Source organism: Lissotriton helveticus, chromosome 5_1 (assembly GCF_964261635.1).
Source record: "Lissotriton helveticus chromosome 5_1, aLisHel1.1, whole genome shotgun sequence".
NCBI classification, from domain to species: Eukaryota; Metazoa; Chordata; class Amphibia; order Caudata; family Salamandridae; genus Lissotriton; species Lissotriton helveticus.
In genome coordinates, this window is record NC_136065.1 from 1,673,512,956 (window position 1) to 1,673,537,421 (window position 24,466).

A 24,466-nucleotide genomic window follows, 5' to 3' on the forward strand; every position below is an offset into this window, starting at 1 on the left:
ACATCTACTATGGTGCTGCCCTAAGCGCAGCGAACCTGAGAGGACATTCTGACTACCATTATTACAAGCTCTCTTGATATTCTGCGGTTACCAGCATATAATAAATTGACATTTCTTCTCTGCTTGAGCTGAGGTAAAGCGCTTACGCTAGCACTATGTGCTGCTAAACAATTCATTACTGCACCATGGAGGAAGGAGGAAGTGCTTGTATGCAATGCATGGCTCACTCAAATGTGGGAGCTTATGGGAATAGAAAAAAAATCAGCAGGTTTAGAAGGGAGGGAGGCTCACTTTGAGAAATTCTGGAATCCCTATATAGAGTTTTTGTCAGATTAGTTCAGGGAGCTTACCTGCCCAAAATACCTATGGATACTCTGCTTGACTTAATCTCCCAGGGTAAATTATTAAATGATTGTCTCCCGGAGATACCAGGGGGTGGGACAGCCTTGAAATGGACCCAAATGTTGATTAGAGTACTTCGGTTGTTCTCTATTTAACTGCTGTGGAACCGTAGTATGGGGGCTAAGGGGGTGGGTGGGACAGTTGTAGTTTGGGCACGGATTCTCTAACCATCTTACAATTGTGAAGTTTTGCACACCACCAGTCAATGGATGTAGGTGGGTGTATGTGCGCTATAAAAATATCAATAAAAAGGAGTAAAACCACAAAATATCACCTCATATGACCAATTCAACTTTTCCCCTAGTGCAAAGGGGCGTATGGTGGGAAGCCTGTTTATTCAAGACTGTAATAAAGCTGTGTCCAGGTAAGTTTAGTGCTAGGGTGAGGGGGCACTTAAGGGAGAAATGTTTGGTAATGATATCGGTTTTCATAATGGGAAATGGTGTCAAGAGACGCTGCGTAATGGAATGCTGAAACAACATTACAGCAGGGGGGACAGCTGAAAATAAGGGAGAAGGAAAAGGTGGCAATGAAGCGGGTGTTGGAGGGGTATCGCATAGCGCTGCTGGTTAGAGCGCCGGAAATTGAGAAAATTAGCCTAGGATCGGGCATGAGGGAAAAGTGGCATATGAGCGAGTACCGGAAGATTATCACGGCACATTGCGGCATGCTGCGTGTTTGAAGCGCAGATCGTCTGAGGTGAAGGAGGCATGACAGAGCAGGTTCAGTCAGGAGACTGAGTCTTAACTTGGAAAATGAAGCGGTCTCTGCGCTCCCGGAAGCAGGAAGAGTTCTGGGACAGGCGGCTGTTGAATGTAATGATGACTCATAGTCTGACGTCAGACTCAGTAATGAGATATGACGTGCTATTGTTGTACGGAGCAATGGAAGAGTTACTAAACCACGTGTATTATTGATGCGAGGCAGATAGGTCACGATCTGTGGTGGGGGGTGGGAGGAGAAGCAAGAGTTTTGTCATCGCACTAAAAGAGCGGCAGCAGGGGTAGGGGGCCTGCGCGATTCCCTTGCGGGAGCGTGCGACCATTTGGCGCCACCATATGGCGCAGCGCGCTCCCGGGGAAGGAAATCGCCAGACGTGCACGCGTTGCCACTGCAAGCAATGCAACGCGTGCACATTTTTGCCGCCAAAGTTGTGCCAATGGCATTAGGTCTCTCTCCTAAGCAGCGCATGCGCGCTGCCTAGGTGAGACCTAAAAACAGTGTGCTAGTCCATGTGGGGATGCAGTGGGAAGATGATTCCTGAGCCCACCATGCATTAAAAACAGATTACATCTCTGAGCATTCAGGACTTTTCTTGAGTGCCAAGGGGGCCGTCAATCAGCCTAGGATGACAACAAACAATAGCACAGTGTGCAATGTGGATTCTACACATATAATATTTCTTGTGGCTCACAGCAGATGGGACACTACACAGCACAACAGACTGAACAGCAATGTTCTCAAGTTTGCAGTAACTTCATAACATCAGGAGCTTGACATATTAGAAGGTGAAGGCCATTTCTTGCTCTTCCACTTGTTATTTTTGGGAAGATAAATCACTATATGACCACTTACCCGTAACCCAGTTTTACTGTACCACACATCAATAATTGCTTAATAGTTACCATTACCAATAACTCCTAATACCTAGCTGCACCATTACGATTTTATAATTTGCAGAGATGTTGTTTTTGAGTTTTTTGTCCTGGGACTAATGTATCTTTAGGTAACTGACCGGAAAATGACTGTTATTTCTATTTATGGAGCCAAGCTGGAAACACATCAATTTCTATGCAGGGCCACAACATTAGGCGCTGGGGTGATAGTTTCAGGAGTTCACAATCTTTAAAATACAAGTTACTTTACCACTGATAGCTTTAAACTAAGTTTCAAAAGGCTTCTGTGAGATCCTATGAAGATATTACAACATGGAAGCAATAGCTTCAGCGCACATGTATGTGGCTCAGTTGACTAACCTTAACATGTATGTGTGAATCCTGGCCCAATTGCTCCACCAAGTGAAGGTATACTTTCTTATTTTCTAAATATCTGGTGTGCGAGAGTCTCCTGTTCAAAACGCAAGACCTTTAATGGAGACCCTCACCATCCTCTGGGGATAGATGTCTTGGTCATTTATTTCTGTTTTAGATTGGTTAGTTTTTTGCTGGTTTCAGCATTTGAAGCTAGGTCTTATTCATTTCACCCAATGATGAAGGATATCCAGGCCGCAATGCATCAGGAATTCATAATCCAATGAATATTGTTCTGATTAATTTAATCACAAGATGTGCACTCGATTTATAATTTGGAATCATTTTGGCTCCATAATATGAATAGGAGTGGGAATGTATACCAATAATAACAAAAGGAGTATTTTGAAAAAAAAAGACATACTTTGAATTCATTTTTGAAGCATTACAACAGCAGCACGCAGCAGTGCATCAGTGGGACTATTTTAAGGGCCGGATTGTAATGACACCACTGCATCCAATGCCCCACCCTGCTGCAAAAGTGACATGGGGTAACCTTCTTTAGGGCACTGATGCTGGTCCCCAACACATTACCTCAACCTCTCCCCATTCCTGTGTTGCTCTCACTGTAGTTCATGGAGATTCCTTGCATTATCATTCTGGGACTGGATCCATGCCTGTTGATTGTCTACCGGGCACCAACCTGGAGCATACCACCTGGAAGGAGGTGGAGCTCAGGTCGCACTTGAAGATGTTGGGATTGCCAGAATGGGTGTGCTGGACCACTCAGTCCATGGCAGCCAGAGAGGGTCATCAGAAGGACCTGGAGACTGAAACAGTGGCCCAAGTGCCTACCAGGAAGAGAAGGGGCAGGGGGCGTGGGAAACCTGCTCCTGAAATTTCATGATCTGTGAAAAGGCAGAGCTGGAGGGTGATGCCCCGGAACCTAGAGGGAATATGTAGGTGAACTGGGGGACCTGCCTGAGCTGACCCATTGGCAGCAGGAAAAAGGCACCACCAGGGAGGAATTCTGTGCAGCGCAGAAAGAGTGCCCCACTCTTGTGGGTCTTCGGAAGCAGGCAGAGGACCAGGCAGCTGGTAACGCCTCAGGATCTCGCCTGATCTATTGGGAGAATGATCTTCTGTATAGCAAGCCTAAGGTTGCTGATCCTGGGGCAGCGTGTGTGCTAGTGGTACCCCAGTGCTTCAGAGCCTTACTACTGGGTTTGGCACATGATGTGCCTCTGGCAGGTCACTTGGGGCAGGACTAGACCTTTGACAAGGTTGTCACCCACTTTTATTGGCCTCCAGTGAGGAAGCCTTCAGATGTGTTCTGCAGGTCCTGTCACACCTGCCAGGCAAGTGGCAATTCTGGGAAGAGGCACAAGGCTTCTGTCCAACCATTTCCTGTCGCGAGCACCCCTTTTGAGCAGTTAGGCATTGACATTGAGGGACCTCTGGATCTCAAGACGGCCAGGGGCAACAGGTTCATCCTGGTCTTGGTAGACCATGCCACCCATTACCCGGAGGCTATCCCTCTGAGGACGATGACTGCGCCCACCATGGCCAGGGTACTGATGGGGATCTTTAACCATGCGTGCTTCCCCAAGGAGGTGCTATCTGACTGGGGTACCAACTTCATGTCTCTGACATGAAGGCCATGTGGAAGGCATGTGATATTTCCTACAAGTTCACCACCACTCTCACCCCAGAGCAATGGGTTGGTTGAAAGGTTCAGCCATATCCTGATGGGCATGATTATGGGTCTCTCAGAACCCAGGAGGTGTAAGTGAGACGTCCTCTTAACATACCTTCTGTTCGCCTACAGGGTGGTACCACAGAATTGGGTTGGCTTCAGCCCTTTTCAACTTCTGGATGGTCACCCTGTGAGAGGACCTCTCAGTCTGGTAAAAGAGGTCTGGGAGCAAGATCCTAGGAAGACCCCCCCGGGATGTATTCAGTTACATGCTGGCCTTCCGGAACCAGACAGCCGCTTCAGAAAACTCACCCAGGAGAATATGGAAGCTAGTCAGGACATGAACGCTGGTATGAGCAAAATACCACTCTGGTTGAGTTTCAGCCTGGCCAGAAAGTGTGGCACCAGTAGAGGTCAGTGCTCTGCAATACCACTGGTCTGAGCCATTTGAGATGAAGGAGCACAAGAGTGATTCAACCTACCTGGTGGAAATGCAGACTCCTTGGAACCCTGTGAGGGTCCTACATGTGAACTGCCTCAAACCACATTTTGAGAGGTCTGAGTTGACAATGCTCTTGGTCATAGATGATAGGATGGAAGAGGAGAGTGAACCTCTCCCCAACCTCCTAGCCTCCTCCAAAGAGAAGTATGGGTCAGTAGAGTGTCTGATCCTCTGAACAGCAAGAGACTGTTGCCAGTTGCTGGGACAGTTTGGCTCTCTTTCCTCACTCATCCCTAGAGTCACCTAATAGTGCACCCACGATATTGACATTGGGGACATCCTACCTGTTAAGTACAGGTCACCTGAGAGAGTGAGAAACAGCATCAAGGTGGAGGTCTCTAAGATGCTGGAGTTATAGGTGATTGAGCCCTCCAACAGTACTTGGTCCAGCCCAGTGGTACTGATCCCCAAGGCTGCTCCACTTGATGTACACCTAAATTGCGGGTCCGTGTTGACTACCGTGGGCTCAATACCATCAACAAGATGGACATGCACTCCGTTCCCCCTAGCTGATGAGCTAATTGATCAGCTTGGAGCTTCCAAGTTCCTCAGCACATTTGATCTAAAGTTTGGGTACTGGCAGATTGCCTTGACTGAGGGGGCTCAAGAAAGGTCAGCGTTATCAACGCCAGAATGGCATTACCAGTTGCTTGTCATGCTTTTTTGGTTGAAGAACGCCCCTGCCACCTTCCAGAGGTTGGTCAAACAGTTCCTGGCTGGGTTGGGAAACGTCAGTGCCGCCTACCTTGACGACACTGCTGTGTTCAGCTCCAGTTGGGAGGACCATTTGTACCATCTTTAGGTGGTGTTGAAGGCCCTGCAGAGCGCAGGTCTCACTATCAAGGCAGTAAGTGCCAGACAGGGTATGGGTCTGTGGTGTACTTGGGATACCAGTTAGGGAGCGGCAAGGTGCAGCCCCAACAGCCAAAGGTTGATACCATTCTGGTTTGGGCACCCCCACCCCCCAAAGCCCAGGCAGAGGTGAGAACCTTTTTAGGTCTCACCGAATATTGAAGGAGATTTGTCAAGGGGTATGGCACCATTGTTGCCCCCTTGACAGAGCTGACTTACAAAAAGCAGCCCATCAGGTGATCTGGACAGAGGAGTGCCAGACCGCTTTTGATACCCTGAAAGAGCCCATGTGCTTGGCGTCTGTGCTCATGACTTCTCCAAAGAATGTGTGTTGCAGACTGATGCCTGAGAGCTTGGTGTGGGAGCTGTGCTTTCATAGCTAAATGAAGAGGGCCTAGATCAACCTATAGCCTTCATTAGTTGGAGGTTAGTTCTCAGGAAACAGAGGAGGAGCATAATAGAAATGGAAACTTTTGCTGTGGTCTAGGCGCTGAAGAAGCTTAGACCCTACTTGTTTGGGACCCACTTCTGAGTTCAGACAGACTACAGGCCCCTCAGATGAGTAATGCAGATGAGGGGTGAGAATCCTAAACTGTTGAGTTGGTGCCTCTCCCTACAGGGAATAGACTTTACTGGCTATTCAATCAATAGGTCTTGCTGTAGGAAATGGGACCCCCGGCCGGCCAGGGCTTGCGCCACAGCCAGTCAGAGACCGCCACTCCTATTTAAAGTCGACCCCTGCTCGCCCTCTAGGTAACGCGGCGCGGGCAGTCAGGCCTATCTCGGAGGACATGTGTGAAGCATTTGCGCACGCACCCACCAACAGCAACATCCCAGGCCTCCCACAAAAGGAACTCCACACGAAGTATATATGAAAATAGTCTTTGTATTAGACAGGACACATAGGAACATACACTTTACAAGGTGCTCAAGGCACGGCAGGGGTTACCAGGGAAAAGGTACAGGGCAGGGCCAAGGGACCACTGCCAGTGGTACACATCTGATGGAACTGGCATTTAGAACATATAACACTGGGAGCTTCCTCGGACTAGGACTAGAACACATAATTACCAGGAGCTTAGCATTAGAATACGTCACGCCCCGGGGTCTCATAGGACTAGCACTAGAACTCACTCTAACCAGCATGGACATACATGAGGCAAGGTACATAACACAACAGAGGCCCCCATCAGCAGGGCAACACATAATAATTCTCAGCATCACATGGATATTAGGCAGTAGCACCCCCTAGGCCAGATGACCGTCCTGGGGAAGGGGGCGCCTTAGAGTCTCGGTGTCCAAAGTGGCCTGAAAGGGCCCGGGCAGACCTAAACGTGGCAGCGGCCCACGAAGTGCTGGGCCGCTGGGGGACTTGGGTGGAGCCTTGCAGGCTCAGGGGGACAGGAGGGCGATGGTGGAGCCTCTCGGGGCTCAGGGAAACATGGTGGGGCCTCTCAGGGCCCAGGCAGGGCCAGGGACACGTGGTGGGGCCTCTCGGGGCCCAGGCAGGGCCAGGGACACGTGGTGGGGCCTCTCGGGGCCCAGGCAGGGCCGGGGCACGTTGGAGCCTCCTCGGGGCTCAGGGGCAAATGGGCCCGGGGTGGGGCCTCCTCGGGGCCCAGGGAATTTAGATGGAGCCTCTCGGGGCTCCTGGGAAGATAGTGCAGGTGGAGCCTCTCGGGGCTCAGGGGACGAGGGATGGCCAGGCGGGATCCCCCTCGGGGGACCCAGCATCAATAGGGGCCGTGATGGAGCCTCGTGGGCTCAGGAAGGAAGTTGAGGGCAGGTGGGGTCCCCCTCGGGGGACCCGGCATCACTGGGGGCCCCCCGCGGGCCTCTGTGCACACGCGTGCTCGCGCTGGAGGGGAGGGGCGAGCACCGGCAATGTGCTCCGACGCCCCGCCTCCCCTCCTGCAGCACTCACCGGTCGGCGGCCAGACGCGCTGGTCTCTCCTCGCTCTCCGGGGCTCCCGTTCGCTCCTGGGGGCCCCGGGGGGGGAACGGCACTTCTGTTGGGGGGACGCAGGGGCGCGGAGTTGGCTCCCGCTGCCCCCTGCATGGCTCGGCTCTCTCTTCTGTGTGTGCAGCTCCCCGGGCCGCCGGCCAATCAGAGCGCGGCCCGGGGGAAACGTCATCGGGCCAGCCGCCTATCAGAGCGCGGCCCGGGGGCGGGCTTCACGCGGGGTCCCGGGCTGCAGCGGTGAATACAGGGGCAATTGACGAGGGCCCGGCTCCCTCGATAAGGCAGCCAGGGAGGGGATAACGCGAGGTAGGCACTCGCTGGGGTTGTAGAGCCTCGGTAGCACGAGGCAGCCGCCGGGGGGGGGCACCGGTCTTGTTGGGTATAGCGCTCCCAGCGCGAGGGCATGAATGAAGCGCCCCAAGGCGCAAGAGAGTGCTCCCGAGCGCTAGGAGCATAGATGAAGCGCCCCAGGGCGCTAGGACCGCAGGGAAGCGCTCCCACGGACTAGGGCATGGAAAGCAGAAGCCATAGGAAGTTCAGGGAGTCCGTAGTCCAGGAGCAGAGCAGGGCCCAGGGGGGCACGCCCTTCCCTGAGCCCAAGCAGCAGCACGACCCAGGCAGGGTCCCAAGCAGGAAGGAGAAGAGAGAGAGAAAAGGGCCCACCCTCCTTTTATACAGGAGCTCCCTTTGTCTCCAAAAGGGGCAGGCAGGGAGAGAACCAGCTGGAACTGGTTATAAGGAATTTCTTGGTGCTGGCCAGGCCAGGGACACTGGACGCACCCCCGGGGGGTGGGGCCAGCCTGGTGGGGGAAGGCCCAGCCGGCTTCAGCCAATCACGCGCCAGCACACCTACTGCACACACACACCAAGGTCTAGAAGGGGCCCTTCCCTTCTAGCCACACGCATGCCGCATATGTCATCTTGTAGCATTCAACCTCACGAGCGCACACATACCAAACACGGCCCGGCACGCCCCACGCATCGGGAACTGCCAGAGCCACATACATCCCCCATGCATTCCTATGGGAGGCAGGTCTCTCTCACCACACACACACACTCAGGAGGGGAATCACCATCCCCCGGACACATATAATAAGCACAAAACTTCAGGGGTGGACCTGCCAGACGGGCCAAGTCCAACACTTGCCAACCCCTTTTGTGTATATTCAGGCGGCGCCGGGAAACCCTTAGGTAGCTGTGCGCCTTATAAAAGCAATAAATAAACACCGCCCTGGAACATGCCAACACTGCTGGTCTTTTCATTCTGCCAGTAAGAAGAGCTGTGTTGTTCTATCATGACTGGGGGTGAGTGTTTGATTTGCTCCAGCGCTCCTTGCATCCCCCCCTTTGATATCGCTTTGTTCCCCCTAAGTTGGCAGGGTATGCCCAGACGTGGGTCCGCCTGGCTGATGATGGCTGAATAGCCAGAAACTGGTCCCAGGATGCTTGTTTCCGAACCAGGGAAGATATGGCTTGGCAGTTCGGGCTGGACTGTTCCCATGAGGCACAGGGTCAGACTGATTTGCATATGGCCATGTCTGAACTGGGGTGGTGGAGTGAGCTAAAGAATGATGATGGATTAAACCCAGATCAGTTGACTGGGGGTGAGTTTTTGATTTGGTCCAGCGCTCCGTCCATCGCATCGCTCCGTCCATCGCTTTGTTTGCCCTAAGTTGGCAGGGTATGCCCAGACGTGGGTCCCTTGCTCACTCTGCCACTGGATTCAAGCTAGCCTGGCTGATGACGGCTGATTAGCCAGAAACCAGTCCCAGGATGCTTGTTTCCGGTCCAGGGAAGACATGGCTTGGCAGTTTGGGCTGGACTGTTCCCCTGAGGCACAGGGTCAGACTGATTTGCATATGGCCATGTCTGAACTGATGTTGTGGAGTGAGCTAAAGAATGATGATGGATTAAACCCAGATCAGTTGACTAGGGTGAGTGTTTGATTTGCTCCAGCTCTCCGTCCATCATCCCCTTTGGTATCGCTCTATCCTGGGAGTGACAGGACTGGACTTTGATTCCTATATCCTTCTTTCTGAGGTTCTCCAAGGGCTTGAGTTAAGCTTGCCTCCTGTTAAGAAGTCTAAGGGTCATCGAATTCCAACGTCATTCCTAACTGGCGCATCGTGGCAAAACTCGACGCATCGCCGCTGCCGGCACCGGAGCGTGGCCTCTAGTTGACGCAACGATCCCACCTTCCAACGGAGGCTGCAGCTTTCTGTCGCAGCATGTCAGAAGAAATGCTGCTGCCTGAGTTTTGTACACCGCATCACTGAAGTTCGTGACACACTGCACTAACTCCAACGCAGCGCCTGCTTCATCGCTGGGAAATCGACACAGCCAGACTTGACTTTGGATGCATCATCCCTAGGCGCCAATTACTTCACTGCCACTTCGCTGCAGTAAGGAATATAGGCCTCATGCCGAAATCGACGCATTACATCCCCTGCAACAGTAATAAACCATTGCGTCTCCTCTCCTGCCTAACAGTAAGGAACCGACCTCCTCCGTGCCTCGCATCTTCTTTGATTTCTGATGCTTCTAAAGTAGTTTGTCCTGATCAAGCGCAACCCTTGATTTGTAATAACTGAACTTAATTCTTAAAAGTCAAAATTCGTATCTTGACTTGTATAGTTTGGATTTTTGCTGTTTTGGTTCATTTGGATAAATATTGTCTATTTTCCTAGGGTGGGGTGGGGGTGGGGGGAGGTAGGGAGTTGGGGGGATGTATGTGTGTGTGTGTTTTTTTTTTTTTTACACATTTCCTCTGGGAGAAGCCTGACAGCTATGTGCCAAGCTCCTAAAGCGGTCAGCAGGGGTTATCTTATGTTTGTAACTCACTTACCCCAACTAGAGTGAGGGTCCCGAATTGGACTGGGTGAAAACCATTGTCGAATAGAGAAACCCATTGCTAAAACATTTGAAATGCGAAAATTAAGTAGTTGTCAAGCAGTGCATGTTGGGAATTTTAGGTGTATAGTGATGGAATGCAGTGGAATAATTTCAAAAGCAATTACTATGTGGCTTGGATTTCTGAAGAGAGGTACTTCAAATTAAAACATTGAACTTGCCTGTTAAGTGAGGTGTACTGTGATGTGCTATCAGTTTCACCAAAATAGAGACGTGATCTTTCTTGCATGAGTGTATTAACCAAGCCTGGTGGTGGTTCTTTCTGTAGTGCACAGCGAGTGGATACACTGAGCATTGTGACTTTCGCAGGTCGAGGGCTCACTATTGTATGGAAGAAAGTAGCATTCTTACTATTGAAGACACTTTTTTTGTAATCGAAGCAGGTAAACAAAAACATTGTAAAGTGATTCAGAAGCTGTCTGGTGGTATTGGAGGGTTGTATTTTCAGGGAGCCATGCAGGGATTGGCTGTCAGATACTGTAGCTGCGCTGTGAAATGCTGACTTTTGACAGGGATGCCCTGGTATTGGCAGACGGATCTCTCCACAACATTAGACCCAAATACCTCAACAAAAGAGTCTCCTTCCACGTACCCAAAAGAAACCTCCGCTCTGCCGACCTCGCCCTAGCAGAAACCCTGCGCATCCACAGAACCAGAGCAGGTGGAAGAGCCTTCTCCTACGTCGCAGCCAAAGCCTGGAACGAGCTCCCGGTCAACATCAGACGCTCCCCTACTTTGCACATCTTCAGCAAGAGCCTCAAGACCTGGCTTTTCTGGTAAGTCGGCGGTGCACCCCACCTGCCCCCAACTCCTTGAGACTCTCACGGGTGAGTCGCGCGCTTCACAACTCTCGATTGATTGATTGATTGTCAGCATGGAATTAGTGACAGATTAAAACAGGGAGTGGCTTTGACTTTGTAAAAATGGGGAATCCCTTGTTGATGGAGGAGAAAGACATGAATAAGGAAGAGAAGTTTCCTCCTGATGGTACTCCAGCTAGAGAAATGACAGCAAAGAAAGGGTTACACATGCACATGTGTCTTACCCAGTGACATGAATATATGTCCAAGGATGGGGAATTTCGATTTCCATTGATTGGAACATTCTACATCCATCGAAAGAGAATTTGAGAAGAAGAATATACAACTTAAAACCACACAATTTTAAGCCCTGAATCTTTGGGAACAGATGGCATACAAAAAAAGAAAAGAATTTAAATAAAAAATCCGGTGTAAGGCCCATTGATGGAGAAGCGCGCAGGACGAGAAAAGACAGAGAAAGGAGAAAGAGGATTTCATCATTACTGTTGGGGCTTATCCCCTGCTAGAAGGTGAAGAGAAGTAAAAACGAAAGAACAAAAACAAGGAGTCAGGAGGAACACGCCTTGATAGATGAGTTCCTTGACACAAGACCATCTCCATATAATGTGGCAGCTGGTCCACCAGGCTCCACTGCATCAGCTGAGACAGGAACTGTTGCTGAACCCTCAACAGAGGTCTGTACACCCCAAAGTTATGCCGAAACTACTGTTCTATCTTGTGCTCAGACCCCCATGCCAATTGCATTAACCTCTTCCATGCTCGTGATGGCCGTCACGGGTCACGGTGGGCGTGTGCGCAGGACGGCCCCTGGCCGTCCGAATTCCCGCCCACTAATAAAAACGCCCGCACAGCGCGGGAATTCCCAGCGCACGGAAGGGGTTAAACACCTTGCCTCTGTCGGATACCCAGATCATTTCCCCAGCTGAGGAACCTGTTACTACCATCCCAATTCGACCTATCCCGAGTACCCCTCAGGGCTCAGCACTGATAGGCTGGATGAGTGGCATTAGCTCCTCTGCAAGGAGGAAACCCAGTCAGTGGGGGAGCGGGAGGTCAAACCACCAGTACGGACTTATCAGTTAGGTCCTCGGGATGTAGGGCAAATCCCACAACAAATCCATCGTTCTTTTGCTCACCATGCCACCCCAGTTTAGACCCAGCCATATGCAAATTAGTCTTGATCCTGCTCCTCATTGGAACATTCCAGCCCGAACCGCCAAGCCAGTTCCTCCCTGGACCGGAAACAAGCATCCTGGGACCGGTTTCGGAGCATCACACCTTATCAGACAGGCTAGCTTGAATTCAGTGTAGCATAACCCAGGTCAGGGCATACCCTTGTCATGCAACATTCCTTCAAAGCCAGATCTACTGGCATTGCCAGTGCTTGTTTTTGGTGGCATTCACAGTTTCTACTTGGTTCTGAAAAAGACTCAGCAGTTGTGTTTCTCACCTGGTTTTCAAGTGGAGCTCCAGTATGCCCTCCACCGAGATGTGCCCTCATTTTTTCCATCACTGCTGGGGTGAAAATCCGGATCTGGCCGTTTTCATCTGTGTTTGTCACTCTTGCACGAGATGAACAGTTTACACCAACTAAAGGCACATAAAAGAATACAGTAGTGAATGCATACCTCACTGCAGTTGGACAAGGAAGGAGGCAAAGAGAGTAAAGGGAATGGGCAAGTGAACTGGAGGAAGTGAGTAAAAGCAATGTATAACATGTGAAAAAAGACAGCCAGATCAACCAACATGGATACATGTCTTAATATATAGCATTAATATATAAGCAGATACTAAACTTTATGTAAGTGATCCTTTGGGTGGCTAGATCGTTGCTCAATGCTTTACTTTTAAGCCTACTTAACGGTATTGAACGAGAATAAGACGACTCTAAAATTAAGGAAGGTCTTTTCTGCTAATTGTACCCACATTCAAAAGCAAATGCTCTTTAACTCATCATATGAAGTGATTAAGGGCCTAACAATAGCACCTCGCAAATTGCATCGCATTTCCGACTCGCAATTTGCGAGGCACTATTTGCTATGTATAACAGTGTGTTTAACACTGTTTGCAATTCCAAATGGGGTCGCAAATTGTGAGGCTCATGAATATTAATGAGCCTGTCGCAATTTGCGACCCCATTGGGAATGGCTGGCCCTCCCAGGGATGGTGGCCTGCTGGGCTCAGCAGACCTCCATGTCTGAGATTGCCTTTCAATAAAGTTTTTTCTAAATGTAGCCCGTTTTCCTAAAAAGGAAAACGGGATGCATTTAAAAAATAAAAATTATACGTTTTCGTTTCATTTTTTGAGGGCAGATAGTGGTGCCTGGGACCACTACCCGCCCTTTAAAAAATATTTTTAGAGACAGTAACAAAGTGGAAGGGATCCCTTGGATCCCTTTCAATTTGTGACTGCATTACCACCCTAATTTGCGAGTGTTTTGCGACCGCAATTGCAATTGCAAAACATTCATACATAGGGTTGCGGTCGCTATTAGCTTCCTAATAGCGACTCGCAATTCCTAAATAGCAAGTTGCAAATAAATTGCGACTCTCTATTTAGGATTTGTACATAGCCCTTTCACATTTTGCATGCGCAAACGGGTCGCAAACCCGTTTGCGCATGCAAAATGGGGTCGTACATATGCCCCTTATATTGTAAATATGCTTATGAAAAGCACATCACAAAGAAAATAGATAATATAGAAAATCTATTTAAACAAACTTCACTGCTTAAGATAAGACATATTTTACAACACATTCATCACTATTGTTTTAAGACAAAATTTCAAATTCCTTTCTGGAAAGATTAAGACTATTGATAAAAGGTCAGTAGCACTTAATTTTATAGATACAACTGACAAAAAAGACAGCACACACAGTATGCAAAAATGAGTGACATCGAGTAGCTCTCATGACAACCCACTTCTGCCACTCTTGGTGGGACCACCCTGCCCCCAAACACCTTTGCCCTATTCTCTACCGCCACTCACTTTTTTAACTAAAACTTTACTGAATACAATACCGTTAAAAATAGTCCTTTTAAAACAAAGAAACCAATTATTAGTTCCATTACCTGGCAGAGATTTTTGAGGCATTGTAGAATGTTGATAGCTCGCATAAAAAGAAGGGTTCTGTTTTACTAATATTTGATGCAAGGAAGTGCTGCAACCAAGGTATATCAAAGGGAAAGAGAAAAAATGCACCACATCTATCAAGATATGGTGCATTTTTTCTCTTTCTCAACGCTGGTGCAGTTTTGCCTTCTATGCACGAATGCACAAACCCTTGTGTCATGGTGCAAGAGTTTGTGCATTCTCTCAAGAATAGGTTTTGAACTTGAAGGGTCTGTTCTAGACTATCCTTTAATAACTTTTTCCAATTGTATCTGTGCTGTGCAAAGTTTGAAAATAAGGAAAAATAAAAAAAAAGTCTCCTCGTTGTGCCTTACCTGAGGAGGCGTAAGGGTTTGGTGCAAATCCCTGATGATGAATTTTACTAGATATGGATTGGCGTCAAAACCCATGAGTGGTTGCATAGGAATGTCCATGTAAAACCCATAGAATGCCTCCTTGAGGCAAGGCAGTGCAAAGTAGTGCATAGCACAATTTTGAGTTACTTTGTGATACTTTCTAGCTGGATAGCTAATCCCAGACCAACACTCTGTGCCCAGTTTGCATGACAAAAGTGAATCAAACATTGTGTGAAGCATTGGTAAATCTCAGCCTATGTTTCTAAAATTGTCTGAATGTCAGTACACATATTAAACAACATAGCTTTACAGTGTTACGCAATATTCAAAATGAAAAGATGTTTTTACCAGCACAAATGTTACTTATGGTTTTTCCCCTAAAGATGTTTTGACCGATTATGGAGCCAAAAATATTTTCAACTATCCCATACTCTTACTTGCCGGGGCATAGGTACAATCTTTCCACTTCTCAAAGAGGCTGCGGGAGAATCCAAGGGCGTGGAGCAGTTCATGTAGGGTGACCTGAGGGAGAGCCGAAACAAATATATCAGAACAAATCTACACCCAAGAGGGAGCAGGCAAAGACTATCAGGACAAGATCATACTTTGGAAGTAGAAAGACACCATCAGGGCAAGACCACACCTGAGGGAGAGCTGCTAGAGACCATCCGGACAGGAACACATTTTGGGTAGGGCTGATCCAAGTGTGTGGCCAAAGATTTTAACTTGTGTTTTTAACGCTGCCACCAAGGCCGGTTTTCCAGCGACTTGGGGCAAAGCAGTTATAGTGCCCATATATAAAAAGGGTTCGAGAGAAGATCTGGCCTGCTATAGGCCAATCTCACTCTTGGACTCTGCCGCAAAGTTAATCGGAAAAGTTGTACTAGCGTGATTGACAGAATGGCTGGACAAAAAATCCATTATTTCTGATTTGCAGCATGGTTTCAGACAGGGGAAAAGTACGGTGGGCCAATTCCTGAACTTACATTTGGTCATAGGAAAGTACACAGTCGCAAAGCAGGGGGATATCCATTTAGCTTTTATGGATGTATCCACTGCTTTCGACCTTGTAAATAGGCAAAATTTATGGGCCTCTCTTTCCGACATTGGGCTGGAACCCACTAGTATCCTTCCTGGCTGATATCCATCAGAACAACACTGCTGCGGTCCGTTATAATGAAAATGGGAGTTTAACTGAAGCGTGACCTGTTAAATGTGGAGTAAGGCAAGGATGTATCCTTGCCCCTCTGCTGTTTTCACTCTATATAAATAACTTGGGCGATGCATTAATAACATCTTGCGAAGATATCCCAAGGGTAGGTCCAAAAAAGATCCCAGCACTGTTATACGCAGACGATGCAGTGTTGGTGGCTAGAACGGCAAGAGGGTTGCAATTGCTTTTAGATCGTTTTATCAGTTTTATGGACTCTCTTGATCTAATAACTAATTTTAAGAAGTCACACTCAATGACGATAGGTGGGAAGAGGGTGAAAAAGGCAAGATTTTTCTGCAAAGGTTTGGAACTGACTAAAGTACCAACCTTCCCATACTTAGGGATAGTATTTGATGAAAGAAGGTCATGGGTGACGCAGCGTACTTTAAAAAAGAACAACCTAGCTAGGTCCACGGGGGCTGTCTTGGGTTTCGCTAAGCGGATAGGTTCAAAGCCACTCCCAGCCCTTATGAAAATATATAATGCAAAGTGTGTCCCCATGGTGTTATAAGGGAGTGAGGTATGGGGCTACACAGATGCTAGTGAAATACAAGTAGCAGAAAATATTTTTTTACGAAAATTGCTGTCGCTCCCAGCATCTGCTGCTAATTTTAACACACATGAGGACGTGGGTGTTGGCTACATTCAAGATCAGATTGCTCTTGCCCCATTATTAGGCTGGCTAAGAATCTGGGCGCAGCAATCGCCTAACCTAAATCAATCGATAATCCAGGACTGTATGCCCCTAGATAGAGCCCTTGATATTCCATGGCTCAGATATATTAAAACACAAATGGATATCTTGGGCAGTCCCGACCTGTTTACAAACCCGAGGGCACTGAGCAAGGTAGCCATTAAAGCCATAAAATCTCAGTTTCTAAGCAGGTCCATGTTAATGAGGGAAGAAGGGGAGCTGGTCAAACCTTCAGTCAGGAGCTTTGTAACACTGAGTATAGGAAGAGGAATCCAGCCATACTTGACGTATATAAACAAGCCATTCCATTTGTTTGTATTGACAAGATTCAAGTATAATATGCTCCCATGGCTACTATCTTTTCCAAAAGGATTCTCGAAGGAGGGGGTTCTTGGGACCTGCCCCTGTGATAATTTTTCAGTGCAGAACACCTAACATATGATTTTCTTTTGCGATTTTTATGTCTCAATACGCAAGCAATTCATACTGCCATTGTTAAAGGGCTGTAACTTTGAACAGGTTAGGCCAGCCCTGATATACTTGCAATGCCTGAGGTCCCCGTTGGTATGTTTTGGAGTGGCTAACTATATCACGGGGGAAATTAGACAAAGAAACAAGATGTAGTTATTGTGATATGAATTTCCCACCTCTGTATATGTAGTGACTTTATGAATAAGATTTTTTTTTTATTGATATGAAATTTTATTATATTATTAGGGAATTTTAGTAAGTATACTCAATGGGTGACAACTTCTCTTTTTTAATTATTTATTTGAACTTCAAGTATTATTTTCGTGGGGCTAAGTTAATTTAAATGGTCTTTTGCATTAATTGCAAAAAATGTATACTTGTATACTGTTAATTAAATTCATCTTACGTATGTAGTGAATTTTAATGCCATGAATTTTGTGTTGTACTGTGCTTTGATGGTTTTAAAATTTTAACCGAATAAAGCTTGTTTTGACTTGACTTGACTTGACTTGATTGATTGATTGATTGAATGGTAATTAGATGTGTGGGAAAATGTGGGCTGTGGGTTTGTCGATTCAACATTTCAGCATCCCAGTAATCAGCAATTTATTATGTTCTACAGTAGCTTACGGAGGCATGGCCAGAGTGCTAAAAAGTGACAATTTAAGCATAGTACACAGGCTGTAAATAGGGAGCAGGGACTTATATTCAATGGTTGTGAACCTGCAAAGGATACCATACTTGAAGAAGAAAGCTATTCATAAAAATAGTTCTTATGTATGGGACCCCTACACTGAGTCCTAGACCTAGAATAACTTCCTGAAGTCAAATTTCCTTATCCAAGGAAAGAGAATTGGAGAAGAATGTTATGCTGGCTAACTCATTAATATGGCCAGCATGGAGAAAGTTGCTGAAGCTAGCAGTCTGGACTAGGTGATTTTCTCAGAGTATAAATCTATTTAGGTTGGTAAAGTCTTATTCGTTTGACCTGGCAGTAGCAGGCATACCATAACTGCCCTCTCTCGTAGGGTAGAGGACATGTTCGTACAGGGGAGCTCACTTACCTGCACTACATCTTCATGGCGGCTTACGGCCTTCCCGAGATGAGCTTGGCAGAAGATGATGGCACCTGCCACAGGCCGTCCCATATGGTCCAGTTGGCAGTAAGAGGCATAGGCAATGACAGATGGCTGTAAGGAGATGGGGGATAAAAGGAGAAAGATGCTGACCATAGGTATGTCGTTCACTGTACAAACCTACAACACGAGATTTGGTTCAAACATAGCAACAAATTTGGTATGGCTCATTGCAATGAATTTGATAGCACTGTGTATAATTTATCTTATAGCACAGTTTATTCTTTATTCAATTCACTTGTTTTGGTTTGACCAATGGCATGTTATATGCTACCCCCTTTCCACTAGATTTACTCTGCTCCGTAACATGATCTTTGTTTCTCCCTTGGCACTAGATCTGTCTCAGCGTTCCCACTGCATACTCTAGGTTTCCTCCTGAACATTGCATTTGATTTTCCCACTGGTACCTTGTGTTCCCAGCTGGGCTCGACATCTGCCTCTTTAATGGCATGGTATATGTTACTGGAACTCTGCACTAGATGTGCTTTGCTCCCTGACACAATCTATGGTTTCAAAGCGGCAGTAGATTGTCTTTGCCTCACGGCACACTTCTACTTTCCCCCATGGCACAGGGCTTGCTTTTCTCCCTAGAACCATCTGTAGTTTCCTTATTGGCATTGTGTTTGCTTTGCCCGCTGCCCTTACCTCACTGTAACATTTGTTTGTGCTTGCCACCTTTACGTAGAGGATGAAGTCTGCTCCGGTCATACCAACCCCATCCTCCCTCATCACCTCTTTGGGAACATCTCCATACTCCGGCCAGATAGCGTACCCTTCCAGGTGCTCGTCTGGAATCTAGAGATGAGAGAAAGGAAAGGTAAGTGCCCCTCAAATCCAGATACTCAGTTATTCAGGTGCCCACTTATGCCTGTAACCACAGCGTTGACCTACTGTTCTAAGTGATTTAAAACCCCGGAATCTTAGGCCAACAAGCATTGTTGCAATCCAACTTGTACTGCTGTTGTCCCAGCAGTAGGGCAATATATACCACATAAGAGCCTCTTGTTACTAGCAGATCAATTTAAGACGGAGTGATGAAAAATGAAACTTGAGATTATTTAGTGAAGAGCCAAGAGTTGAACGTTTTCAGAAGAAGGATTTGTTCTCCATTGCGCAAAGTGCTGAAGGATCCAAGTAATCACAACCTTATAAGTATCTACCGTGATGCCTTCATACAAGCACTCTGCAGCATTATTCTGCCTTCCTGATGCATATAATTTACTACCCTGTTAAGTTTAAAATAGTGGTAAACCAAGCCCTCAAAATTACTGCCACCCCTCAACTGCCAGAGTGCTAATCCACCAAAGCTGAGGAGGGCCTCCATGTGTTGATGCTGAAAGGCAGTGCTCTCCAAAGACGACAAAAGCCCATGAACTCCTGACAACTCCATGATGCCCAGTCTCCAGGTGGTCATCCCTCTCAAATAAATCTAAGGTAGCAGAACTCTAAAATCACTCACAAGCCAAGCAGTAGAAACCTAACTCCAGAATGAACCATACTTCAATTAAGCTCTGGAAAGAGAGGTTGCTTTGTATATCATGCAACACAACTTCCTACAATATTACCAACCTTGTCTGGGACTGAAACAAAACATGTGAACATTTGGGAAGGGTTATGTGTGGCTGGCCCAGGCTCGGGCATGTGCCTCGATCTTGCGACACATCTCTGCCACCTCTGACAGCATGGATCATGCTACCATCATGAATCCATGGGCATCATGAGATCATGCAGACTGGTTCCCCCCTGTTTATAAATCTACCCAAAGGGATCCTTCTATTTTCACATCATGAGATCCACGCTCAGAAAATTCACTCCCTTCTGTATCAAGTAAGGAAGGTGAAATTGTCATCTTCCACTTCTTCTGTCAGCAGGATCTACAGAAGTGTGCTGCCTGGATGAGCATTTTCTTAATCCTCTGTGGTATTTGTATTCCTTTGCTGGATCCTCCTCGCTTACATTTAAATGACTGCCTAAATTGGGCCCCATATAGCTCTTGACTCCCAACCACTAATGTGGTACTTGTTTGTTACCATTCATGCTGACCTGGAGTATGTTTTACAAATCAATAAGTTTACAAAAGTTGCCTTCTGCCGACTGTCGAGGAAAATCTGCCCACCTTTGTTACATCAAAACATTGCTTTGGTTCTTACAGCAGCAATACCCTCCATTGAATAATGTAGTTAAATCTACATAAGGTTGCCAGAAAAAAAACCTGGAGACCAAAGAGAGAGTCTACTCATCTTTGGCTCAGACCCAATCTCTTCACCCATGAAAGCCTTGGACAGTCAGTTGTGAAATATTGCATTGACTTGAAAAGTGCTGAATTCAAAAAGCCTTGTGTGGCATTATCTCCAGTTATTTACCTTCTATTAGAGCACTGCAAGTACTCCCACGCTACTTGCAGTATGGTTGGTCTTAATTCACCTTCTTTTCTGCTTGAGTGTGCTAAAGGGCCTGCAAACAGTATGCGCGCCATGTTAACCACTACAATTTACTAAATAAGCTATACTCTCAACAGGCTCATCCAATCTTTACCAATTATCAGCTCCCAGATGATGGAACCGGACTCACAACTGAAGTACCCTTCTAAAGCAGATTTAGTTCCACTAAGCTACCCAGAGCTGAAGAGTCTGTTTGTCCAAAGGCTCTGACCTCAAGAAATTACCAATTTCGCAACCAGCCCCTTAGTCTACTGACATCAGATGGAGAGCATCGCCCATCAAGCAGCAAGTCTTTCCTGAAGCTTTGACATTTTCTAGACATCAGTTTTTTCTACACTCTGCTAATAATTTAACATATCATCCTTGTGATTGGATTCCTCTATGCAGGATATACAAGAAGCCAGCCTCCCTCCTGTAATGCAGGCACCTGTTCTGAGGGGAGCGCATAACTGCACCACAGTTGGAAGGGAGACATGAGGGTCATGTGATGCTGTACTGGAGCCCGGATGAGACATAAGGTGCCAGGAGATTCTCCGCTCAACAGAATGTGATACTCTAGTCAACATAATGAGAGCATAAGATCCAGGACATCTCCTACAAATGTACCATCTAGCCTAGCAAAAAAGTAGGAAATATATCAAAGCAAGTGCTGCCCATATGGATAGGGGCATATGTTGAGGTACAAATGGGGACATTGTTAAGCGGAGACTCTGTACATCCTCTCCATACTATTCCACACTGGAACCGGACATCGCAATGCTCACCGTAACCTCCAGGCAGCTTTCTGTAAGGTAAGAGCGATCTGCAAACCCGCACCTGTGGATCAAAGAAGATAAAAATCACATCAGGCACATGTAGTCTCCAGGTGCGATGACCGTGGTTGTAAAGCTGTGAGGAAGCCCACCACTGGGATAAACATGAAGGAGGTCAGGTACCAGTTAGGAGGCCAGTTAAGAGAGGAGAAACAGAGGGTGTGAGGAACTATGCCCCAGCTAGGGCATGAGGAAGCCTTCCCTGGGATGTGACTGTCCGCGGAGTGTAATCAGTGATCCCTTTCCGCTTGATCTTTTAATTACCAGGTCACTGGTTTGGATTTCCTTACATATAATGTTGCATATACTGTCCACTGTCTCTTTTCCCACCCTGAACACCTGAGTGTGGCATCAGTGCCCTCTCCTGGACTCACTGTGTTCATAGAGACGCAGAAATTCGATTGAGGTCTTGAGTAGTGGCAAGTCAGACCAATAATGGCCAATCACCGATTGCTCCGACTCGTTCTAGGTAAAAACAGTGCAACCAAGCATCTTTACCACGGAGCCAGTATAGACTGAAGGGCAAGTTGAGCCAAGGAATGGCAGATTTAGAATTATATTTAAGTGTAGCTGGATGCCCTGTCAGATACCAAAGTGTGCCAAGACTGTTCTTGGCACACAAGGTTAGCAAGACGCTTCTCCCTAGAATCGAATCTATTAATACTGCTAAATCAGAGACAATCCACTTTCAAAAGGCAAAAAGGTTGAGTATTTGTAGGAGTCTTAAATCACTGCCTCGGTATGTCATTACTCTGCGTTTCTGTATTGAGGTATGCTACCCTGGGTTAAGATATGTGTATAATATGGTGTAACCGCTGTCAGTGTCATTGTGTTTCATAATGATACTTGGGCCCAGATTTATTAAGACCATGTATTGGCACAAAACCATGCACAGTTATACAAGCTGACACAATGTCTTGCAAGGATATTTACAGACTATAGCAAAGGTTATTTTGAGCTATGAAGGTGGCATTTTCTCAGTGCAAATAGCACTTTGCATCAAGGGTGCCCCCACAGTTTACACAAAATAATTATAAATCTCCCTTTGTTGATTCTTAGAGGTACAAAAAAAGTTTTTAAGTTTACCTCACCAGACTTCACATAGAGAACTTATTGAAAGACGTATTTGGAATAAGGGCCTAACAGGATGCAGCATCCCAAACATCACCAGACCACCAGCACTTGTAACACAACACACACAGCCTTTATCCACAACCACACCAGCCGCTGCACATCTCTTCAACATTTGTGTGGTTCCCATACCAGCTACTGCTATAATCACTCCAGCAACAGTAACACAATCAGCACAGCCATCATAACATCAACAATCTAGGTACTCATGTACAACTGTCACTGCCTTGAGACCCTCACAGGTGAGTAACACGCTTACAATTCACTGATTGATTGATTGATTGACTTCATTACCTCACGGTCCTATCTTTTGGAGAACTCAGCCTAGAGACGGGCAAGTCTACACAACAATTGCCAGAATTCTCTGCTAAATCCTCTGGTCATTTGTGTTTCTTCACTACTTTAACCACCATAAGCCAGGTAAAAAACAACTGCTGCCACGATCAGGGCCTGTGTTATTGTATCTCGCTGCAGGGAATGCTCTACGACGTCGCCATTAGCAGCCACGTTCCAGGAGTACCGGAAAGTAGTCAGTGGCAGTCCCTTTTCAGAGAGGCAATCAATCAATCAATCAATCAATCAATACATTTATAGAGCGCGCTACTCACCCGGGAGGGTCTCAAGGCGCTAAAGGGAGGGGTGCTGTCATTGCTCGAATAGCCAGGTCTTGAGGTGCTTCCTGAAGGTGAGGTGGTCCTGGGTCAGTCGAAGGTGTGCGGGGAGTGAGTTCCATGTCTTTGCGGCCAGGTAGGAGAACGACCTTCCTCCAGCGGTGGGACGGTGGCAAGGGGGAGGCTGGCTGAGCGGAGCTGGCGGATGGGGGTGTAGAACGAGAGGCGGTCGTTGAGGTATTTGTCGTGGAGCGCTTTGTGTGTGTGGGTGAGGAGCCTGAACGTGATCCTCTTGTTGACGGGGAGCCAGTGCAGGTTTCTTAGGTGGGCGGATATGTGGCGGGGATGTCGAGGATGAGACGGGCAGAGGCGTTTTGTATGCGCTGAAGTCGCTTCTGGAGTTTGACTGTGGTTCCTGCATAGAGGGCGTTTCCGTAGTTTAGTCGGCTGGTGACGAGGGCCTGGGTGACGGTCTTTCTTGTTTCTGTGGGGATCCACCTGAAGATTTTTCGGAGCATGCACAGGGTTTTGAAGCAGGATGAGGATACGGTGTTGACTTGCCTGGTCATCGAGAGGGAGGAGTCCAGGATGAATCCTAGGTTACGTGCGTGGTCCGTGGGAGTGGGCGCGGAGCCCAGCGCTGTGGGCCACCAGGAGTCGTCCCAGGTGGAGAGGGATTGTCCGAGGATGAGGACCTCCGTCTTGTCTGAGTTCAGTTTCAGGCGACTGAGCATCATCCATTCTGCGACGTCTTTCATTCCTTCCTGGAGGTTGGTTTTGGCGGTGGCTAGGTCCTTGGTGAGGGAGAGTATCAGTTGGGTGTCGACGGCGTAGGAGATGTTGTTGATGTTGTGTTTGCGTGCGATGGCGGCGAGGGGGATCATGTAGATATTGAAGAGGGTTGGGCTGAGTGAGGAGCCCTGGGGTATGCCGCAGATGGTCTTGGTGGCCTCGGAGCGGAAGGGAGGGAGGCGGACTCTCTGGGTTCTGTCAGAGAGGAATGATGTAATCCTGTCCAGGGCCTTACCTTGGATCCCAGTGTTGTAGAGGCAGGTTATTAGGGTGCGGTGGCAGACGGTATCAAAGGCTGCAGAGAGGTCTAGGAGAATGAGGGCGGTAGTTTCTCCATCATGGTCCTAATGTCATCGGTGGCTGCGATGAGAGCGGTTTCGGTGCTGTGGTTTTCTCAAAATCTGGACTGGGACGGGTCGAGCGAGTTGTTTGTCTCGAGGAACGCGGTCAGCTGTTTTTTTACGGTCTTCTCAATGACTTTGGCCAGGAAGGGGAGAAGAGAGATGGGGCGGAAGTTCTTGAGGTCTATGGGATCCGCCGTTGGTTTTTTCAGTAGGGCGTTGATCTATGCGTGCTTCCA

At 47.6% G+C, this 24,466-nt stretch overlaps 1 protein-coding gene across 1 annotated transcript in view; it reads right to left on the bottom strand.

Moving 5' to 3' along the window:
* The window catches only part of CIROP (ciliated left-right organizer metallopeptidase), a 451,682-nt gene that overhangs the window by 179,018 nt on the left and 248,198 nt on the right, over positions 1–24,466 (bottom strand). The window contains 5 exon segments of the mRNA XM_078640610.1: positions 12,567–12,706; positions 15,023–15,107; positions 18,028–18,153; positions 18,745–18,894; positions 21,305–21,356. Coding sequence (XP_078496736.1) covers positions 12,567–12,706; positions 15,023–15,107; positions 18,028–18,153; positions 18,745–18,894; positions 21,305–21,356 — 553 coding nt within the window.